A 19403-nucleotide genomic window follows, 5' to 3' on the forward strand; every position below is an offset into this window, starting at 1 on the left:
GAAAGTCTCACATGAACATTTCCACCTACAATATCTGTCAAGCTCTTTCACAACCATTTATGAACATTGTTTTTATTCATTTAAATATATTATTACAAAGCCCAGTGCCGTGAACCAGTTCCTTCTTTTGGAGGTGTTGGCCATGAGGGCTTAGAGATATTCACATAGTGTCTGCTATTGGCATTCTCCAGTGACTAGAGTTGACATTAAACCCTATTGCTCGGCACACCACACACTTGAGTCCTTGAGTCATAGAATATGAGGAAAGCAAGCAGTACTAACTTAGAGTCTCCATCCTAGCTTTCTTAGTGCTGGAAGTTGCTATGCAAGCTACTGGAGTAGGAAAATCGTCACCAGTCTTACCCAGCTGTAAACCTTGAAAGCAACAATCATTACAAGCCCCGTAAGACAAGCTCATTGGCACAGTAGTGGCACAAATGTCCCTGGAGTAAAAAAACACTTTCTTGTTGAATTTAAGACCTGCTGGACAAGATGAAAACCATATCAGACACCATTACTGGGGTTAAGAACCTGTGTTCTGTGGGTTATATGGCACAGTGGGTAACTTTTCTACTATTTTTCTAAAGGGACAAAGTACTAAATTCAGTCCTTAAGTCTTATTGTGGTAGGCTATTGTATCTTTCAACCTTCATCAGAGAAGCTTCTGTCTATGGTTATTGGAAATTAATACAGAAACTCACAATTGGTCAGTATGCAGCGCATAAGAGACTGTACCGTTCTTAGCCCTAAGTGTGACATTGGTATCATACCTCCTCTCCTATGGCTTGTGGGTCATTTTGGAAGAGGGACTTGAAGATTGTAAAAGCCGAAGGCAACAGTTGGCACCTAAGAAACTCATTGTGGTTGTGACAGCATACACAAGCGCAAGCTAGACAGTATCATCCAAGCATGGGATAGAAGGACAGCCTGAAGTTCTACCCCTAGCTGAAGAGCTATCGGCAATTTATAGCTGCTGAGAAAGGGAGAGTCAGCTAACTTTAAGGGGACGGCCCCTGGCAGGTTGCTGTGATAGTCGGAATGAAAATGGCCTCCATAGACTCACATGTTTGAATGCTTAGTCCCTAGTTTGTAGAACCGTTCTGGCCTTCTTGGAAGGGTTGTGGCCATGCGCTTTGAGGTTTTAAAAGTCCACACCGTTCTACTTAGTGTTTCTCTCTCTCTCTCTCTCTCTCTCTCTCTCTCTCTCTCTCTCTCTCTCTCCTGCTTGTAGATCAGATATAAGCTCTAAGCTACTGCTCCAGCACTATTCTTGCCTGCCTACCTACTGCCTCCTGTGATGGTCCCAGATACTAACTTTCTGAAATCAGGAGCCCCTGATAAATGTTTTCTTTTGTAAAGTCACAGTGGTCCCTTCACAGTAATAGACAAGTAGTTAAGACAATTGCCCACACTTAGAAGGATGACCACCCATCCAAGGGTTCATGACTAGTACAAACTGGATTTGATAGGTTTAATACAAAAAAAAAAAAGTATTCAGGTTAGGTAGGTAGGAAAGGCGGCCTTGATATGCTCTGGGAAGAGATGGTAGACAGTGAGTGAATATGATCAGAATACATTGCCTAGGGAGCTGGAGGGGTGGCTTAGCAGTTAAAGGTACTGGCTGTTCTTTCAGAGAAAGAACAAGCATCGGCACTGGAAAGCTAAAAACTACCTGTAGCCCTACCTCTAGAGAACCCAATGCCTTCTGACCAGGTGTACCTGCACATCTATGGACCACACACAGACACATAAATATAAAATATATCTTAAAATATGTGAAAGCTCAATGCCCCAGTCTAGGGGAATGCCAGGGCAGGAAGGGGGGGGAGTGGGTGGGGGAGCACCCTCATAGAAGCAGGGAGAGGGAGGATGGGGTAGGGGGTTTCTTTGGGGGGGGGACTGGGAAAGGGGATAATATTTGAAATGTAAATAAATAAAATATCCAATGAAAATATATATTGTATGAAATTCTCACACAATTAATAAAAATCTCTATATTGGTGAATGAAATCTCCATATCAGACACTATTCTGGGCCTTGGCTATGCATATCCGATTCTTTTAAGTCATTTTCATCTGTCTGATCATGTTCAGTCTGCGTGGGGCCTTTGCCAATCTCTTTCCTTCCAAAGACCCATTTGGGAGTCTTCTTAGATTGCTTTTTAGCTACTCTTTCATTTTCTCTATCCCAATCTTCATATAAGTTGACAAAAAAAAAAATGGCCTCCCTTCATCCCCACCCCTCACCCCACCGGTTCTCTGACCATGAGGTTCTGGTAGGGGTGTTTGCCTCCGCTCTCCCCTCCTCAAAGTCCTTTACTCAAGCCCAAATCCACAAGAGCAGTTCTCTTGTTGGATTTCTCTACCCCATTTGACATACTGAAAGCCAACTCCTTTTGTAAAGGGTTCTTAAAGCTCTTTCCTCCCCCATTTTCTTGGTTCCTCTAGAGCTCAGCTTTCTTGCTACGCACGTTCAGCTTCATTTCTGAGATTTGGTCCTTTCACGAAGGCTTTGAGGGTTGGGATAACCATCTGTGTTCTGAGGCTCTTCCCATCCCACAGCTTGAATGGTGGAACACTTGAAGATGTTTAAACATCTTCAGATTGCAGTGTCAAGTTGTAAAAAAAAAAAAAACAAAAACGGTCGCCCTGGGTTACCCGATAACAATAACATAAGGATTTGAATTGATATAGTTTCTTATGTGTAATTTCCTTGAGTCTTCGTTGGGTCTGTGTTCTGAATCCGCCAGCTGCTGTAGGCTTTGTCTCTCTTTCCTGAAGACCCTTCGTATGGTGTAGAATGGGAATGAGACTTGTCTTTCTTGGTTCTGAATTAATTATGGATCTCTGAAAAAATGAAGTTTGTTAGAAATCTGCTATCATTTTGTTGTTTTATGGGTAATCTGTTCTGGGGTATGCAGTCCATTTCTTAAACAAGTTTGTTAAAAAAAAAATCAATTTTTCTTCAAGGTTAATATAACAGGCAAACACCTTCTGCTGCATGTGTCAGAAAGAGACAATGGAAGACCAGTGCATATTACGAATCATTATTTCCAAATGTCAGAATCAAGTGGGTCTGCTGTATCCCCCAGGTCTCACACTCTTGAGAGGGGAAGGGAGGCTTGCCTCTCACATGCTAATGGATTCGCTGTTTTTCTCCCATCCCACCCTCAGGTCCAATTCTGACAATCGACGCCAGAATGGCCGGGAGAGACTGCCCAGCAGTAACGAGAAAGGAAACATGATCATGGAGTCTGCCAAGGAGACTCGCTACTGTGCAGTGTGCAATGACTACGCCTCTGGCTACCATTATGGGGTCTGGTCCTGCGAAGGCTGCAAAGCTTTCTTTAAGAGAAGCATTCAAGGTAATAGCGTGTTGTCTAGAAACTGCTCTGTGTACGCCCCTAAAACCAGCAGAAAACAGAAAGGAAGACAAGGTCTTTGTACAGCGCTATTTGCACAAAACACGGATATCTAGTAAGTCTCTTTGTTCTCCTTGGTGGGAACTCGGAAAAGACACAGACTCCCAGGAGAAGTGGTAATGCTAGGGAAGTTGTGGCGAAGGATTTCTGCTTCCCCCTGGCAAGATACAGACAGCTTTGAACAACTCCACTAGAAGAATTGGCAGCTGGGTCTCTAGTGTACAGGGAAATGTCTCTGGCTTGAGACAGGCATGGCAGGCATACATTCTTATTCTTTCTCAGCTAAGTTTATGTGATGTGTGTGGCCTTGTCCAGGTAAATATTCTGTTCTCATCTTTACTCCAGACGGACTCTGATTCAAATTGTTCTTTTCCTGCCCTACATCTCTTTCTTGACTCAATGGATGACATGACCTTTTGCTAACATGAACAGACTCAATGTCTGCTGCCTTATGAGGGACGCCCCCGTCGGTACTGTGTAGTTATAAAGAACCAACTGTACCATCTCATTCGCCTGCCTCCCTTGGTCCCTTTTTGTGTATAGTTTACAAGTGCAGCTTTCCTGACAAGCCACCAGATACATGCTGTTTCTCCTTTAGAAAGGCCAGTACTGTCACATGATACAGAATTCCACTGGGAAATGTCAGTCATTTTTACTCCCTAAGGTGTGTGTACTAAAGCCCTCTTGACAGGGACAGAGGCCCGATGGTACTTTTGACTTCTTGCATTCTTATTTATTTTCCCTAGCAGTGGCGGTAGTTTTCTTTCTTCTCTCTTCTTTACCTTTAGAGCTTAAATAAAGCTTAGTGTAGAGCTATGAAGGATACTTCTGCTGCAGTGCCTTCTACAGAAATGCCGACTTAAGGAACTTGTTGAAAACCAGAACTTGCCGCATTAATAGACACTGACCCAAGAAGAGATTCTCAGGAACTTTCTGCCTCTGCTCTTCACTGCTCTGATATGGGCTAACGACCGGGGGATGGTGCACACTATTTATCTTTCCTCCACAGTTGGAAGAACATTTTAAAAAGCTGTTCATATCTTAATAGAGTAGCCTGTGAGGTCAATGTGGTCCATTTTAAAAGCATTTTCCTTGACACTTATTGCTTTCAACATCTTTTAGAATTCTACTGCAAGACTTGGACTCTTTTGTCTGTGTTCCTAAAAAAAAATTAATGATATTCTCTATAGCAACTCTTTGTATATATACCTCTGTTTGAGTGTATCACACACGAACTATTAATTTTATCACCTGATATCATTTTAATTCAGAAAAATAAAATTCAAATCTGTTTTAGGTTAGTATAAACTTTATCAGGCTTTTGGCAAACATCTTAATTTGTGGATTTACTTTTTATTTGATTTCATACAATTTAAAATATCATTATTTTCACTAATCATATGCTTATACCACATTCACACCCCCCCCACACACACATCAATGAAAAAATGTAGCCCTTTAAAAGCAGGAATTTGGACTCTAGGGAAATTGCTCAGTGAATAAAGCACTTGGCACACAAGTATGAAGGTTCGCGTTTGGATTCTTAGAGTCCATGTAAAAAGCTAGGCTGGTGCAGCCTCTGCCTATAATCCCAGCCCCAGGGACAGGTGATACCCGGCCCAGGCTGGATAGATAGACCAATTAGGATTGGCATACTCTGCTTTCAACAGAAGACTCCCACCTCAGTAAATAAATAAATTGAAAATCAGTTGATGAAGGCACTTTCTGTCAGCCTTAGACCTCCACACACATGTCCCCCCCCCACCATGTAAACAGACACACACACACACACACACACACACACACACACACACACACACACACACACAAGATATGATTAGTGGATATGCTCAGCTATGCAATTGGATAAGTCATTTAGTAGGACTGGGTTTTTTTTCATCAACAAAGATTATTTAGAGCACTGGTCAGAAAGATTGTTATTTAAAAGGTCAAAATAGCCATCATTTTAGCTCTTGCATGGCCATATTGCTTTTGCTGTAGTCATTTGGATCCAGTACTATAGGCAGATAAGTGGGAATAATGAAGAGTAGCTGTGTGGGACAATATGCAAATAAGTGGGAGTGGTTATGGCAGAGAATGTGCAAATAAATTGGAGTGGCTACACACCCAAATAACTATAACTATAGGTAACTGACTAGATCTGGCTTGTGGACTTATTGTGATCTATGATTTAATTCCTGCTTGTGTATCTATAATCTAAGTGTCAATATTTATGAAAGGGGATTTTTAAGATAGGTGGCTTTTAAACCTAAACTTTTGATTATTCATATTTTGTAGTCACTTAGTCTGCATTTGTCTGGATGTTCTGAGGGGAAGTTAACAAGGTGAGAGACACATTTAACAATCTTAAAAAAGTTTAGAGTTCATTTGGAAAAGTAGAGACAGCTTGTTTTCATGGCGCAATGGGCCAGTAGGTACCTGTGGGCAGAGTGCTACCTGGGCAAAGATGAAGAAAGCAAACGAGGGAAATTGAAAAGCACGGTTGCTGTGAACTTGGAAGTTGTTACAATTGAAAGGAACAGTAGCAACATAGCATTCACATGGTTTCCATTATAATTGTATACATCTGTATTGCAAGCAAGCTAAATAAAGTCCCTCAAAGCCCAGTACTGACTTTAAGCCTCCAGACCATCAGAGCAGAAAACAATAAAAGAGAGAGAAGAATATACTCGCCAAAACAGTGAAGAAAATATAAGCTTAGACAGTAAACATCTTATTAGTATAGCATTATTCAAATATATCTTTAAAATTTCACTTCTTTTTTGAGAGTCACAATATATACCTATTATCTCCGTTTTATAATAGAGACTAAATCCGATTTCAGTACAACTGTACCATATGAAAGAGTAATTTTTACCTGGTTTCAGAAACTTCTAATTCATTGTGGTGCAGTCATGTGAAAGGTTTCTGAGACAGGTTAAGTGTTGAGAGCAGAATTCTGAGAGCAGCCTAGCAAAAAAAAAAAAAAAAGGCTGAGTTTTAGAGATGCCACGGACCTAATAATGGTTAAGATCGCTGTGTTTATTAAGACATGTATACATTGAACACTCGTTCTAGACAAAGCACAATACGTAGACCTGGAGATGGGAAGACAGGGGAAGAACTGGTGCCTATTTGCACTTAGCTTATAAAATAGAGTCAGAAATGAATAAACAAACCAGCAACTAAGTTGCACTGTGAGAAATGTGAAGGTAGGGGTGGATGCGGAATCTCAGGAATCTAAACTTCACTCAGTCCCTGGAACAGTGAGTAAGACTCTCCGAGAATTTTTACTGATTCAGATTAAGTCTGAAGAACAACTCAGGAGAGCGAAATGGAGGGGGGAGGCAAGGGCAAGTGTTTAGTCATCTGGGCGAACATATGATCGACACCCAGACAGACTACAGAGGTTTCCAAAGTAACAGTTGACAAGGTTAACATACCATCACTTTAAATAATGATGTCCCGGAGGCTGCGTGTTTAATCTGAGACCGTGTCAAGGAGCAATGCTTCCTTTCTTTTCCATCTCAATAGTGTTTCTAGATACTTTTATCTGTTTCCAACTCCGCAAAAGAATATACTAGACAAGTGCAAAGAGGGTTTCCAGTCCTGTTTTCTTACCCGAGTCTTGATAACTGGGAGCAAAAAGTTTTCCTGAACTCCTGTGGCTGTTTATAAATCACAGTGACCCTCAAACACATTTAAGGACAGTGAAGGGTCTGACTCGTGGGTGGAAAGTCCTGAAGATGTTGAGGCTTTGCCTATTTTCCTTGTCACTTAAGAAGAGAGCTAGGCAGGAGTATACATCAGATCGTCCTCTCTCTCTTTCTAAGTGTTTTGGTTGAAGAGGCAAAGTGTTTGACTTGAAAGCATCCGCATTTTCATCCCTTACTTAGTGCACAAACTTGATTACTTAAGGAATTGAGTAATGGCTTCAGGTAAATGTATTTCTTAAAGCAAAATAAAGGATCTGATTTAAGCTAGAGAGATGAAACTGGATATTGTCTTTATTAATCGAATTGTGTCTTTACACAGTGACTGTAGACTGAGTAACCTGATCAAATTATAGCTTTAGCTACTAGGTGTTCTCCTGGGTTTCTTTTGAAGGGAGAAAGGAGCTTATAAGGTCGCTGATCCTCTCTCATTGGAATCCCAGAAGGCAACAGGGCACAGCGGAGACCTCGTGTCTCTATACACCATTGAACTATATACGGTCACTTCACACTCTTAAGAGTTGTGTGTAGAAGTTGCTCATTATTGAATCAGACACACACGATGAAGGCATGTGTTCGCTTACAAGGTTTCTGGGATAAGGGAGAAATGGTTTCAAGATGATGTCTGGTGAAGGTTAATACAGTGGGGATCTTGACTTCAAGGAGGACATTGGAGAGAGAGAGAGAGAGAGAGAGAGAGAGAGAGAGAGAGAGAGAGAGAGAGATTCACCTGGGGTTTAGAAAACTTCAGGAAGAAGCACCCAGCACCCTGGATAGCTCCTGCAGTGGGGAAACAGATTCACTTTTCTCAAGAAAGAAAAGTTAGGCTTGGGGCTGGAGAGATGGCTCAGTGGTGAAGAGCACTGACTGCTCTTCCAGAGGACTCTGGTTCAATTCCCAGCTCTCACAGAGCAGTTAACACCTGTCTGGAAACTCCAGCTCAAGAGGATCTGGCACCCTCACACAGACAGACATGCAGGCCAAACACCAATGCACATAAAAAATAAATACATGGTTTAAGAACTTCAGGCTCACTTTGTAGGCTCTGTGTACTTGTAGAGATTTGTTTCTTTAATCTTGGGGACTCACCTCTACCCACTCAAGAGGGGCTGTGCTCACACTTCTTTTCAAATTAGTTTTCTCTCTCTGCGTGCATTCATGTGAAGGGTAGGAGGAACAGTAGAAGGGGAGAGGCACCCATTTCTTTACAGGATTATTCTATTTCTGAGATATGTCTGAAGTCCTGTCCACTGCCAGCAAATATTAAGTCTCTGTTCTCCACATTTCCATTCATGACCCTCTCTAGTCTGGAATAGCCAGTGAGGTCCTTTTGATTAATTGAGTCCTATGATATTTTTTGATCACTGAGATGGCTCAGTGATCAAGAGTCCTTACAGCTCTTCCAGAAGAGACAGTTTGCTTCTCAGAACCCACATTAGGCAGTTCACAACTACCTGTAATCGCAGCTTTGAGGGATCTAACACCCTCTTCTGGACTCTGTGGATATCTACATTTATGTTACACACACACACACACACACACACACACACACACACACACACACGAGAAAGAGAGAGAGACTTTAAAAAACTTTTATATGATTTAATTATTCCTGCCTGCCTCTTTCAACTCCTGCTAATGTCTGCCTATTCACTCAGCTGCATTGGTCTTTTCCTTTCCTTTCCTTTCCTTTCCTTTCCTTTCCTTTCCTTTCCTTTCCTTTCCTTTCCTTTCCTTNTTTCCTTTCCTTTCCTTTCCTTTCCTTTCCTTTCCTTTCCTTTCCTTTCCTTTCCTTTCCTTTCCTTTCCTTTCCTTTCCTTTCCTTTCCTTTCCTTTTTTCTTTCCTTTTCTTTTCTTTTCTTTTCTTTTCTTTTTTTCTGTACTCAACACAATAATGATTCTTCAGGACCAGAGTAGGTGTGGTCCTCTCAGTTCCTTTGCTTGAATCACCCAGCTGTTTTCTTGCCCAGCTCCCTCCTTTGTGTATGAGGTGTGCATGAATATATTCATATGGGTGTGGGTATGTGCGAATATGTACTCACATACGTGTGTGTGTGTGTGTGTGTGTGTGTGTGTATCACTTTCACTCTTCACATTGTTATGTGAGTCAGGATCTCTTGCTGAAGCTGGAACTCTCTGTTTTGGCTACTCTGGCCAGCCAGATTCTCTTGTGAATCCCCTGTCTCTGTCTTCCGTGTGCTAGGATTATAAGCTGGCTGTTTCACTTGGGTTGGCTTCGCAGGGAAGCTGTTAGTGAAAGCGTTATATGTGATAGGTTTGGAAAGAAACTAACTATTTCTCACAAGCAGGGAAAATTTTGGCACAGGGATTGGAGGAGTGGTTCAGTGACTGAGAGCGCTTTTATATTCTTGCAAAGGACCTGGCTTCAGCTCACAGCGTTGATAGGGTGGCTCCCAACTGTCAGTTCACTCTAGGACAAGGGGACACGAAGCCCTCTTCTAGCCTCTGCAGGCACCATGTAGGCCATGTGGTGAACGTACATATGTGTAGGCGAAACATCTATCTACATAAAACAAAAATTAAAAAAGATTTTGGAACAGAATTCTAGGCGTGTGGAAAAGGATGGATGGAGAAGTTGAGTAAGTCAGCTGGGAACAACCTGGGGCTTAGCTTATTGCCTTTGGCCCATTTCTTCCATTTTTAGATCTGTAAGTGGGTCCTATCTCCATATCTGCTTCTGCCTTCCCTTCCTTCTTTCTTCTCCCAAGTTTTCCAGGATTTTGTTCACATCCAATATGGATTTAACAGTGACTCCACAAATAAGCTGCAGATACCCTAACATCTCATACCCCAGAATGTGACACATCTGGAAAATAAGGTTGAAGAAAACAATAATTTATCAATGAAGTCATTCTGAAGCACAGGAGCTTTTAACTTTATAGCCCTGATAGCCTTGTGAGAAGAAGGGGGTGTGGAGACAGCCATGTATGATGGTGGAAAGAGATTGAAGTGATATATCTACAAAGCAAAGAACACAAAAGCTCATTGGCCAACCCCAGAGGCAGGCAGAGGCACACAGAGCATGCTCGGCTCTACCCACATCTTTATTTCAGAATTTTATATTGTATCCCCAGAAGACAATGTATTTGTAATTTTAAGGTACTCATTTGTGGTGCTTTATTATGGCAGACAAAGGAAACCAATTCTGTACTTAAAGCCCAGTGTTTTGTGATTTGGTAAATATCTCCTAAATCGACCCCTGTCTCATCCTGACTTCTCAGTTTCTCTGGGGTGATTCTTTATACCACCAGCAGCTGCTGGCTAGGAGGCACACCCATTCCTACACCACTGTCTCAGACAGCCCTCGTCTCTAACGTTTCCAGCAGAAATCTTGGATACTTCTATTGAGTTTATTGTTTAAACATATACCCACCCAATTCCCATTATTCAGACTTGGCTCCTTCGCCCAAGATAATCACAGCATGTCAGTCAGTCTGTCTCTCCTACACCATTTGTTTGTTTTGCTTTTCTTTTCCTGCGAGCCATTCTGCACACTGTCTTTCTATTAATACTCTCAAGGAAAAAAAGCACTAATCTTGTCAGTCCTTTGTACACAATCCCTTAATGAGACCTACTGCTCAAAGAGTAATCCTTAGACAACAGTGTGAGGAGTCACCTATTCATATCTTGTTCTAGCTTTTGTTTTGAGGTGTTCTAAAGTCACTATCTGTACTTACTTGTATGTGTCTGATATGACACATGCTAGATTGCTCTTCAGTTTATTGGTCAGATTTCTTGCCCAGTCTTTTTTCCCCATTAATTAATTAATTAATTAATTAATTAATTAATTAATTAACTTACATCCTGATTGCTGCCCTCATGGACCCTCTTGAACATTCCTTTTCCCCATCTTCATTCTTTTCTCCTCTGAGAGTATGGAGTACTCCCTAGGTATCTCCCCACTCTGGCATGTAAACTTCAGGTCTAGTTGCATTCTCTCCCACTGAGGCCAGATAAGACAGCCCCTGCTCCAGTTGTTGGGGAACCTGCATGAAGACCTAGCTGCACATTAGCACACATGTGCAGGGGGTCTAGGTCCAGGCGTGTATGCTCTTTTGTTGATGGTTCAGTCTCTGAGAGCACCAAGGGTTCAGGTTAGTTGACTCTGTTGGTCTTCCTGTGGAGTTCCTAGTCCCTCCAGGTCCCCCAGTCCTTCCCCTAACTCTTCCATAAGACTCCCCAAGCTCTGTCCAATGTTTGGCTGTGGATCTTTGCATCTGTTTCACTCAGCTGCTAGGTAGAGTCTTTCAGAGGACAGTTATGCTAATCTCCTATCTGTAAGCATAACCAAGTATCATTAATAGTGTCAAGGATTAGTGTTTGCCCATGGGATGGGTCTCAAGATGGGCCAGTTATTGGTCGTCCTGCTAATTCTTGACCTGTAAGGATTCTTAAACTCACTAAGCATGACTGTCATAAAAACAATCTCACACACTGGTTTATAAGTTCTCTCTCTTCTGACACCTTCATAAGGCACTGTTTTATTGGGTTGCATACATTTGTGTACATCCGTTCTTCTCATTCTGACGGCGAACTCCTCAGAGGTTGATACCAAATTAAGATTTCATCTCAATGAACAGATGACAGCACAGACAAATGGTTAAGATTCACTTGGGTTGGTTTAGGTTAAGAAAAAAAAGCCATCAGATTCACCAGTAAGGTATCAATATGGCACAATAGTCTCCGATAAAGGGTAGACTGTCAGCAGCATGTTTTTCAACGAGAGATGAAAAACAGCAGAGAATGGGAGAAAATGGAGGCATGGAGATAAATAGGGTGGTAGTCAGTTCAAGGATTCATGGTGTTTGTAAAATAGGACAAAAGGAAATAGAAGGGAAGGCCTAATGAAATAATGTGTATTGTATTAAAGTGAATAAACATATTTTATAATAGTGGAAAGAGTCAATGATATTCAAAGGGGAATGAATGAACAGGGAACATTAAGAGCCAGACCAATTAACTCAGATACAAAGGAATTTCAATGCTAGACATGCCAAGTTGGAGGTAGATGATAGCTTGGTACTCAGAGAGCCAGCATATCTTGATTCACAGAGATAGTCAGCAGCTACAAAATAGAACTGACACTCTGCCCTAGTCCACGAATGGGGTTGGAGTCATTTTCTCAATTAATTTTACAGGATGTGACTGAGAAGAATGGCTTCATTGTAAAGATGGCATGCTTTCAGTGATGAAAAAGTAACTGTCAACCAGCTTCCATTGCTCAGAAACTAGCAAGACTGTGAACTTAAAGAGAGGAAGGATTTGTCTTGGCTTTCAGTTTCAGAGATTTCAGTGTGGGGTCAGCTGGCTAGATCGCTTTTGGGTATAGAGAAAGCAGTGCATTATGGCTGGAACACACATGGTGGCGGAGGCCTATCAACTCATGGCTGGAACAGAGAGAAAGAACAGGCTTGTGTCCCATGTCTGCCTCAAAGGTACACTCTACGTGAATGACTGGAAGGTTTCCCACTAGCCTCTATTTTGTAAGCGTTCCAACACTTCTCAATAGTGCCATGAGCTTCAGGCCAAACCTTTTCCATGTGTGCCTGTAGGAGACACTTAACCCAAATCATAGTAGAAACTCCAAAATCTTCCTTTTGATCTTCAGAATAGCATGTTAAAAGAGATTTTTAGATCTTGAAACCTTGTGAAAATATCTTCATTACCAAAAGTATGTTCACAAGAACCTACTGGACAGGAAAATCATGAATTAGTTAACAGGACCATGTGGTGCACTTTAGACTGTTAAGGTTAAAAAAAAGACTATACTGATACCAACACATTAAGCTGTACATATAGAGCATTTAAATGATGCTGATGAAGGGACTAAGACCCTGGTAGTTCCTGAAGGTGTGTTAGGTTGTGGGAGTTCATTGTGCCCTCTTGAGGCTCAGAACTTGCCTAATCCTTAACTTGTCAGAATTCTGTCTTAATTGTTCATCTTGAGACAGCATGCATACTGTGCTGTGAAGGAACAAGACTATGTAGACCCAAGGCAGAGAGTGCAAATCTGCACACAGAGGAAACTTTCAAGGGAAAAAAATCTTACAATGAACCTTCCTCAAAGACAGGTGTTAGCTTCAGGTCCTGATACATTTATTTGCTAGATGTTTGGCTCTTGATTCCCATTAGAGAGAAAGCAAGATACCGCCTGAAAACTTTCTTCTGTAGAAGAATTCTCAGGACTGATCTTATTAACGGTGTGTTGTAGGCAGCATTTTAGTGATCATGATCCTCCTGCCTCCACCTCCTGAGATATGGGATGACAAACAGGTGATACCACACCTAACCACATTATTGACTTTAAATGCTTGTAGCTCTCCACTCTGATAGTTAGCTAGACTAGGTTAGACTTATGCATATACATCTGCATCCATCTATGGATCTAGAGAAATCTGTAGGAAGAGTCCCACCCTTCTACCTGTGAGATGACGTTGCTTCTGGTCTATTATTTTCCTTTCTTTCTTCCTTTTGGCCAAGTAATCTTTATCTTGGAGATAAATTAAGATAAAATGCCTCTGACAAATGAAATCAGTATAGATTCCTGTTTCTTGGCAGCTTTTATGGACATAGCTGAGGCTTTCAGGAGCCTTTAAAAACCATGGCAACAAATGCCTTCGAAGGGTAATCAAAGGTTCCAAATGGTTTTAATCGCTGGTGGTTTTTTCTTTTCTTTTTTTTCTTTTTCTTTCTTTTTTTTTTATGCTACCACTTGGAGTATTCTTCTTCTTCACTTTTTTTGTTCATCTGATTGAAATTAAATTTCCAATTTCCCTACTAAGTGGTTCTCTTTTGGTCATGGCACTGACTATTTCCATTAAAGTAGTAGCTTGTGCCCATGTATAGTGGTTAAGCTCATCAACAATCCATTAAAAAGCCCCATTTATGAATGGCAATAATTTTCCACAAAAATTATAGACAGCCTTTAATGGGCACATATTCAAAGGGTATTAGCTAGCCCTCAAAATTATTGGCTACATTGTCCTTACAAGCCTTACAGTGATGGTCTAGAGCCATAATTCTCCCTAAATTCTCTGTTCTTTGTAGAAAACGACTGTTGACACCTTTATATCCTTTAAATATGAAAGTCTTGCACTCGGACACCCACTCATTCTGAGGAAAGTATATTTTGAAGAACAGGAAGATCATTTCTGGGCCACTTCCTATGCTATTGCTGCACCAGACATGCAGGCAAAACTGTTACTTACCTGGATGTTTTTGTGGGGAAAAATATCATACACAGAACAATCTATTTCATAAATCTGCTGTCCAGGTATAGAACCTCTTTTTTTTTTCTTCCATGGTAAGCCTGCAGCACGTGTGGGTTAGTGAGCAGAAGACAGCCATGGCCCGAAGAAAGACACAGGGAAGGAAGGATTCCTGTCTCCCCCACATGTCCACCTTCCCCTAGATGAAATAAAAAATATTTTAGTCTTCATTTGCTAAGAAACAAGGAATGGGAAACACAATTTAATTATTAAATTACAAGCTCTCCCCATAATGGGCACTCATTTTCTCTATTTGCTTCGAGAAGGAGTAAATGGATTTTAAATTTTATCCAAATGTGCATCATCCTTATCTGATGCACTCAGCAGGTTTCAGATCATTTGTACCAGGATGTAAAGAATGAATGAGATTGAACAGAATCCAATTTTTTAAAAATGTATGGGTGAGTGACTGGGTTACATTTATAAACATGATCAGTGTGGTTAAAATGTAAATGTAATCATTTTAAATGTGACTAGCCCTCTCTTTGGTACTTCACTAAGCAATGTGCAAAGTAGTCTCCTTATATTCCATGGAAGATAAATTACAGTTCATAAGGTGATCCAAATTTGTAATTATTTGTTCCTTTGACACCTCGGAGGTAGCAATGAGGGAATACATTTGAAAATAATTGTGTTTGGATGTCCCTTTTACCCAGTGCTGTGTGGGGCAATAAGATCACCGTGGAGATGGTTTCTTCTGATTTCCAGCACCTGCAACACTGTTTATGCTCTCAGAGCTGCTGTAGCTTCGCTGCACCCCCACTCTCTCTCTTTCTAATTCCCCACTCTCCTTCCTTCTTCCTTCTTAGCATTTACACCCACAAGCGCTTTCCTACTCATGTTCCTCAAAGCCTCTTTCCCAGAGAGGACTACTTGTTGAGTTAAGGAATTTACATTTTCCTGTTGCCTTACTGCAACAGATATTTATTGTCTGGCATTTCATAGTAGCACGATGAGAAATTTAAGGATACAACATGTGCAATCTAAGGAAGGATTCAGCTGGTCACTGATAGAAGACTATGCTAAATCACACAAGATTTAAACTCAGCACTAGAAGAGATGAGGATGGAGAAGAGGCTCTTATAGAAAGGATAGGCGTTCAGAGTCAGGGTGAGAACACTGCTCTAGAATAAACTAGACAACACTATGGAAGAAATAGTGAGTCAACTAGCATCTGTCCAAAGCCCATTAAAGACATCTCTTTCACTGTCAATATCCTGGAATTTGTTTTTAGTCATTATTTGCCTAGTCCTGCATGGTCTTTGTAGTAGTACAACATTAGTATGTTAGAACCCTCCATGCTTTAAAACTACTTGTCACATAGATTCACACGTTCCGGCTGTACCACTCTCTCATTGTCATGAGCAATAAGTCTCTTACGACAAATCCAGAATTTGGCTGGTACTGTCTTTCTGGGCTGTGTGAGCGATATACTATTTCAACTTAGTTTTAAAGCTTAACATGGGAATAGCGTTAATAAAATATTAAGACACTCCCTCTACTGCAGTAATAGATAATGTGGCAATGGTGGAAATAAAAGTACTATGTTTTATTATAATATAGAGAAAAGTAAAGAGTTGTTTGGGTAACTATAACTTAGAGCCTGTGACTTTTATGTTTATGATACTTTTGATCTTTTCCTTAGTTATTTATGGAGGGTGTTTGTCTTAAAATTGTGTGTGTGTTGATGTGCCTATGTGTGTGTCTTTGTGTGTGCCTGTGTGTTTGTGTCTCTGTGTGTCTTGGTCTATGTGTGTGTGTGTGTTTGTGTATAGGTGTGTTTGTGTATATGTGTGTTAGTGTATATGTGTGTATGTGTGTGTCTCTATTTGTGTGTGTGTTTGGGTATCTCTGTGTGTGTGTCTAACTGTGTGCATGTGAGTGCAGGTACCCACAAAGGCCACCAAAAGGCAATGCATCTTCTGGAACTAGAATGATTGTGAGCCGCCCCATGTGGGTGCTGGAATTCAAACTTGGATTCTCTACATGAGCAGTACATGCTCTTAACCACTGAGCCATCTCTCTATTCCCAGTCGTGTTTTGAACATTTGCTGGAGACTTTACTTCTAAGAGTTGACATTATGCTTCCATGCAACATGAGCCATCAGAAAATGGGAAATGTAGTTACCCCATTTAATTTATAAAATCATGGCGGTAACAACTGGTCTTAGAGAAGGTAGAAAATTAATAAGCTCTCATCAGTTGTATTATAAAGTGTTTGTAAGGTCCCTCTTCTTTCTCCCTATGTTCTTTCAAATACTTTCCCTATGGTAGGCACTTTTAATCAAATGCTGTACACACAAGAGTCAGAAGAAACATGTGAATCTTGACCCTGTCAATAGGCTCCTTCGTCTTACGCTGACTGTGTGCCTCCTGACTATAAATCCATGGGAGGAGCTGAGAGAGTGAGATGGATGCTAGGTCATTTTTGGCAACAAGGTGGCCTTTCTCTTTTTTTCCCTACTTTTACTCCCATATCTCTTTATCAAATCAAATCAGGACACCATAGTCACCTGCCTTGATTTGAACTCCATTTTTCTGAGAAATAAAAGTGCTGTCAAGGGCTCTACAAGACAGCTATTGCTGATGAAATGCTGTATGGGTGGCTGCTTTTTCTGAACAGAATGCAAAAGAAAGGATTTGTTTCAAATATTTTTTATAAACCAGTTTCTTTTATGTGTATGTGTATATACTAGTACATATATTGGTATATTTATCATATATGTATTCATATATATGCATATTTCCTATCTTCATATCTATCTATCTATCTATCTATCTATCTATCTATCTATCTATCTGTCTGTGTCTGTCCGTCTATCTATCTATCTATCTATCTATCTATCTATCTATCTATCTATCTACCTATCTCCTATCTCATCTATCAATCTATTAATCTATATTTGTCTATCATCCATCCATCTCCTATCTCTATCTTTCATCTATATCTTTATCTTTCTGTCTCTCTTAATCATCTCTATCTATTATCTATCCATCATTTATCCTCTCTCTCTCTCTCTCTCTCTCTCTCTCTCTCTCTCTCTCTCTCTCATCTATTCATGTACTCATCATGTATCCCTCTATGCCTATCTACCTATTTATCTAAAGTATGTGTGATATTTGGAATTGTGCCCTTTAACATATAAGTAGCAACTACGTATGAATTACAGGATCATGGATAACCTTTACTTTTTATTTGTCAGCACTGTTATTTTTTCCATAAGCATCCATTCCTCACACAATAAAACATTGATTCCAGATGTGATCTGCAGCTGAACAGGTGATTTAATGCCAGCAAACCGAATGCTGTTTTCTCAGTGTGTATCCCAGAGGTCTCCATTTTTTGCTTTGAAAGTTTCTTATTTTGTTTGCAAGATGATAAGGCTACACTCAAAATGCAACTTTCATTTCATTAGTTGTGAGTCAATGTGGAACTGTATTGAGTATTAGTGTTATATGCATTGTATTATGTAGCCAGCTTCAGGAAACTATTCTTACGCTGGGACACTGAGAAATCCTAGTGGAGGAAATGAAGGCCTTTGTGTTAATAAACCCACCAGGACTCTCAGTAGTTAAAGCTGCAGTGGTGGCCAACCATGTGTCATTTTGTCAATTTCCCAAACTGTGATATTGACTCTAACTCTGTATTCCCAATTGGGATGGAAGAACCAGCTTTCAGCAAGGTAACTGGACTGTTATCAGAGTGATTTCCGTCACATACCTGCTTGCCCCGACTTCTGTACATATCAGAAGGTGTACATGAAGTGTGTTCATTGGCCCAGACACAAGGCATGATCCTTGCCACCCTTCCTTACCCTTTACTCTGACTCCACATCTCAATGTGAGCAAAGCAGCTTATGAATAAATTCCATGACTCTTAAATTCCACCTTAACGTCTTCATTTGAGAACAATCTAACTTTTGTTCTAAAAGCAGTTGGCAAAGTGGAAAGTTACCTTGAGTATCTTAAAAAGTGGAAAGCAAAGTGTAATCTCTATCGACTTTAATGGATCAGTTGATGCAACAACAATCCTTTGTAGAATTCTCCTCCTGGTCATTCTCCTCTTATTTGCTGCCTCCTCCCCTTCCCCTTCCCCTCCTCCCTCCCCCTCCCCCTCCTACCCCCTTCTTCCTCCTCCTTCTCCTCCTCCTCTACCTCCCCTTCCTCCTTCTCCTCCTGCTTGTGGACGTTGTACATCGTGGTGCGGAGCCTAGTGCGCACCACGATGTACAACGTCCACACCCCGCCCCCCTTCCTCCCCTCCTTCTCCTCCTCCTCTACTGAAAAGAAATCTAGTTATATTCAAGGTTCTCTTGGGTTAGTTCCCCTCACCTGATCTTCTGGGGTTACACCTGAAGCTCCATGGAGCCAGAGCCCAGCAGTGGTGACTCCTGGTCATGCCAGGGTACCTTGAGATATTGAAAAGTACCTTCTTTATAATAATGTACTTTAAATGGCCTTGATGTATTCATTAACTCTCCAGTGGCCACAAGATGAACGAAAACTTTGCATATGTTGACCACATCTGTTATTTCCTCTTCTTTACTCTCTTGAAATTACCTGTAGAATTGAAGTATTATTTATTAAAAAGGAGTTTTTTTTTTTCCATCCACAAGACCATGAGGAAATCTTGAGGCCATTGTGCTAAGTGTTAAAGAAAGAAAAAATGGCCATGATGAAAACTCAAATTGATTTACTCCAATAGTCAGACACAATTGTTGAAGTTGAAAAAGTAGATTAGCCAGTCTCCTTAGTTTTGAAGAGGTTTCAGTTAAGTGAAGAAAATCATTAATATCTGCACCATTGCTACAGAAGTGCTAGGGAAGTCCCTATTTGTGGAATCTTTTTATTATTATTATTATTTTCTTTATTTACATTTCAAATGCTATTCGGAAAGTTTCCTATACCCCACCCCCGCCCCTGCTCCCCTACCCACCCACTCCCACTACTTGGCCCTGGCCTTCCCCTGTGCTGGGTGAT

General features: G+C 40.8%; 1 protein-coding gene across 6 annotated transcripts in view; it reads left to right on the forward strand.

Annotated features, from left to right (window-relative positions):
• Esr1 (estrogen receptor 1) overlaps window positions 1–19403 on the forward strand; it is a 356422-nt gene that overhangs the window by 136013 nt on the left and 201006 nt on the right. For all 6 annotated transcript variants that reach the window (XM_021220986.2, XM_021220984.2, XM_029533029.1 and 3 more), the window contains one exon: window positions 3174–3364. In XM_021220986.2, the coding sequence (XP_021076645.1) occupies window positions 3174–3364 (191 nt within the window). The remainder of the gene's footprint in view (window positions 1–3173; window positions 3365–19403) is intronic.

Source organism: Mus pahari, chromosome 21 (genome assembly GCF_900095145.1).
Source record: "Mus pahari chromosome 21, PAHARI_EIJ_v1.1, whole genome shotgun sequence".
In the NCBI taxonomy this organism is placed as follows: Eukaryota; Metazoa; Chordata; class Mammalia; order Rodentia; family Muridae; genus Mus; species Mus pahari.